The 4453-nt window shown below is 35.7% G+C and overlaps 1 protein-coding gene across 1 annotated transcript; it reads right to left on the reverse strand.

The window, feature by feature from the left end:
* Positions 1-1043: 1043 nt before the first annotated feature.
* On the reverse strand, positions 1044-2810 carry LOC124888935. Its single transcript, XM_047400218.1, has 4 exons — positions 2508-2810; positions 1663-1678; positions 1356-1589; positions 1044-1231 (listed from the first exon to the last, which is right to left on the reverse strand). Exons 1-4 carry the CDS (start codon positions 2808-2810, stop codon positions 1044-1046), a joined length of 741 nt encoding a protein of 246 aa, XP_047256174.1.
* Positions 2811-4453: the final 1643 nt, after the last annotated feature.

Below are 4453 nucleotides of genomic sequence, written 5' to 3' on the forward strand. Positions count from 1 at the left end.
TGGCTAAGATTGACTTGATCTCTCTATTCTATACCCCCACTTTCCCACTAGTTTGTGGGTGATAAGGAGTGGCTACCTTATGTTGTTTCACCCCATACTTCAAAACTGTAGCTAGAAACGTCTTATTATAGAAGTGCGATGCTCCATCACTTATGATAGTTCTCAAAACACCAAAATGTGAGAAGATATTTTTTCTCAAGAACGCTACAACTCTTTTCCCTTTATTATCTGCCAAAGCTACCACTTTAACCCACTTGGACACGTAGTCCATAGCAACCAAAATATATTTGTGACCGCAAGAACTCACAAATGGTCCCATAAATTCTATGCCCCAAATGTCAAATAGTTTTACCTCTATTATCTTATACATAAGCATTTCATGATGCCTAGAGATTGAACCCTGTCGTTGGCATTGATCACACTTCTTCACGAATTTTTAAGCATCCTTATTGACTGAAGGCCAATAATATCCACTTTGCAAAAAATTTCACTGCAGTACGATCACTTGCATGGTGTCCCCCAACTGGGGAAGAATAACAAGCCTCCAAGATACCCTGAATCTCAACCTTTGAGACATATATTTTGATGATATTATCAGCACAACATCTGAACAAATAAGGTTCATCCCAAAAATACCTAGTGAAATCACGTAGAAATTTCTTCTTCTGATGAAACGATAGGCTTTCTAGGATGATATCACTGACTGCAAAGTTAGCCAAGTCTGCATACCATGGCTCCAAATCAAGAGTAGCCACTAGAATCTGCTCATCCGAGAAAGAATCATTAATTTTCTGCTTCTCCATATTCATTTAGTCATTTTCTAACCTGGACAAAAAATCAACTACTTGATTTTCACATTCTTTCCTATCTTTGACTTCAAAGTGAAACTGCTGAAGTAGTAGCACCCATCTTATGAGTCTTGGCTTGGAATCTTTCTTTGCCATTATATATCTCAACACTGCATGGTCAGTGTGAACTACTACCTAAGTTCCCAATAGATACGCCCGAAATTTCTCAAACGCATACACTACAGCCAAGAGTTCTTATTCTGTCACAGTGTAATTCTTTTTTACACCATTAAAACCCTTACTAGCATAATAAATGGGGCAAAAGAACTTCTCCTTCTTTTTCCCCAAAACACCTTCGAGAGCAACCCCACTTGCATCACACATCACTCTAAATGGCTTAGACCAGTCTAGAGCAATAATGACAGTTGCAACAACCAACTTTTCTGTAAGAAATTGGAACGCATTTATACAATCATCATTAAACCTAAACTTTCTCTCCTTTTCCAATAACTTGCAAAGTGGGCTTTGCAATTTTGGAAAAATCTTTGATGAACCTTCGAAAAAAACCATCATGGCCAAGAAAACTATAAACTTCTTTAACAGAGATAGGAAGAGGTAGTTTTTCAATAACTTCAATCTTAGATCTATCAACCTTAATTCCTTTTGCTGAGATTTTGTGTTCCAATAATATGCTCTCCTTCACCATGAAGTGGAACTTCTCCCAATTTAGAACAAGATTGAATTCCTCACATTGCTGCAAAGCCTTCCCCAAATTTACCAAACACAAGTAGAAGGAATCACCTACCACAAAAAATTTGTACATAATTCTTCCAAAGTGTCCTTTACTATATATGAAAAGATCGACATCATATACCTTTGAAATGTAGCTGCTGCATTACACAATACGAACGATATTTGTTTGAATGCAAAAGTTCTATAGGGGCATGTGAAAGTTGTCTTATCTTGATCCCCAGGAGCAATTGATATTTGATTGTATCCTAAGTAACCATTGAGGAAGTAGTACCAACCCCTTCCTATCAATCGATCAAGGATTTGGTCTGTGGAGGGTATTGGAAAATGATCTCTTAACGTCTAGGAGTTCAACTTTCTATAATCCATACAGATTCGCCAACCAGTATCCGATCTGAGTGGAATTAACTCATTCCTCTCATTTGCTACAACTATCATGCCTCTCTTCTTAGGAACGCACTACATAAGGCTCACCCACTTACTGTCAGAGATTAGGTAAACTAACCCAGTGTCAAGCCACTTTATGATCTCCTTCTTCACCACTTCCTGTATTAGTGGGTTCAATCTTTGTTGATGTTCAATCATAGGAGTGCATTCTTCTTCCAATTGGATCTTATGTGTACAAATACTAGGTAGAATGCCTATGATGTCGGCAATAGTCCACCCAATAGCTTACTTATAGCGCCTCAGTACAGAAATAAGAGCCTCGACCTGATGCTCCCCCAAATCCATGCAATAATAACTGGTAAAGTATTTCCATCACTTAGGAACACATACCACAAATGGCCTGGCAACTCCTTCAGTTCCAACACTGGTGGTTCTTCCAAATCCAACTTCTTGGGGCATAAGAGTACGACCCCATCCCCGTTAGTGCACATACGGTGTCATCATCTCATCAATTCCCTCACTGTCTAAGTTCATCAACACTGTAGCTAAAGTCTCCACCTCAAATCTTTCTTAAACTGATACCTCTTGATCACTTTCATAAAACACATCAATAACTGAAACAACACTCATCTCCTTCCATTGCTTTATAGATTGGCACATATCAAAGCTAACCTCTTCGTCATTGAGCCTTAATTTTACCTCATTGCACTCCAAATAGATTAGCACTCTCCTAGTCACTAAGAACGGTCTACCTAAGATTATGGGAACTTTGAAATCCATATCACAGTCCAGAATCACAAATTCCACTGGAAATATAAAGCTAGAAACTTTAACCAGAACATCATACAAAATTCCCACCGGTCTTTTCACCGACCTGTCAACCATCAGAAGTTACATATTAGTAGGTGTAGGATTTCCCAAACCCAATTGTCTAAAAACTGCTAATGGCATGAGGTTAATTCTTTCTCCAAGATCGCAAAAATATTTTGCAAAGTTAAACGGTCTGATCATACAAAGGACAATGAATGCTCCTGGATCATCTTTTTTCTGCATTAGTGATTTTATAGAAATAGAGCTATAATGATGAAGATTATCCACGGGTTCATAGCTCACAACTCTTTTCGTTGTCACAAGGTCTTTTATAAACTTAACATATCCTAGCATCTTCTCTAGTGCCTCAACTAAGGGCACTGACAGCGCCCAAGTGTAAATACAAGTGTACGTGGTTTACCAAGTAATATAGTGGCCTTTAAGAAAGTTGAACAGTTTAAAATATAGTATTTGTTATGTTGATATGAGAAAAATTGCAATTTATAGTACTTTTTGTTTAATTTTTTAATATCCTAATTGTAAATTTAAAATAGCAAACTAATCTAATCTAAAAAAAAAATAGTCACATTAACTCTCGAAAAGTGAAATATGACAACTAAAAAATGTAGAAGTATAATTTTGTAAATTTCACACCTACATTATGAGATATTCCTGTTACTCCTCAATTATAACTCTTTTAGATTAAAACTCTTAAATCTTTTAACTCTTTAGAAAACAACCAAAAACAAAAAGAACTTAACTACTCTACTCAATATATTCACTCAATAGGAAACAACAATGACCAAAAAAATGACTTCAAATAATTAAGTGGGCATCTGGCCATGAAAATTAAAATTTTGAAGTTGGAGTTGGAATTTGAGTTGAAGTTGGAGTTAGAATTGAGTTTGTCCATGAATATACTTGGAGTTGTTTTTAAATTTTTGTGAGAGAAGGAAGATGGAAAAAAAGTAAAAACAAGAGTTGTATTTGAAATTTTCATGGCCAAACATCAACTCGGAGTTATAATTGGCATAAGATAAAATAATTTTCAAAAAAGTGAAGAAAATCTCAAGGCCGAACAGGACCTAAGTACTACTTACCACCCACAAGCCAGAAGTTTAGTACTTATTTGAAGTACATACCTACCAAACAAATACATGTAACAATACGTGCATGTATATGCAACGACGGAGCCAAAATTTTTATAAGAGTGTTCAGAAGAAAACGTACGAACTAATCGAAGGAGGATCAACATCTACTATATATACATAAGAAATAATTTTATCTATGTTAATAGTATAAGTTTTCGTTGAAGGGGGTTTGGATGAGCCCCCTAGCCCTAGGTTAGCTCTACCCCTGTGTATATGCCTAGGGAACAGAGCTTATTCCATCAATATGGTATAAATGGCGAGACATATAATCTTGATATTAACTAATACATCCAATTAAATATAGAATAAAATAATTGTATATTTTATCATAGGACTATTATACCTTATACCTCATACCTAGCGATCCCTTAATCAATTCACTCTTTATAAACCAATCCAAAAAAGAAAAAGAACTTAAAAATAATATCTTCACTTAGCCTATTCACTCAATAGGAAACACTAACCAATTTTTTTTTATCATGGAACTATTATGGGACAATGAATTAAGAGTGACAAAAAGTTTTAGAATTAGGTGTAGGTGACTCAAGCGTTAATTATTGAGTGTTG

The sequence above is a fragment of the Capsicum annuum genome, chromosome 11 (genome assembly GCF_002878395.1).
Source record: "Capsicum annuum cultivar UCD-10X-F1 chromosome 11, UCD10Xv1.1, whole genome shotgun sequence".
In the NCBI taxonomy this organism is placed as follows: Eukaryota; Viridiplantae; Streptophyta; class Magnoliopsida; order Solanales; family Solanaceae; genus Capsicum; species Capsicum annuum.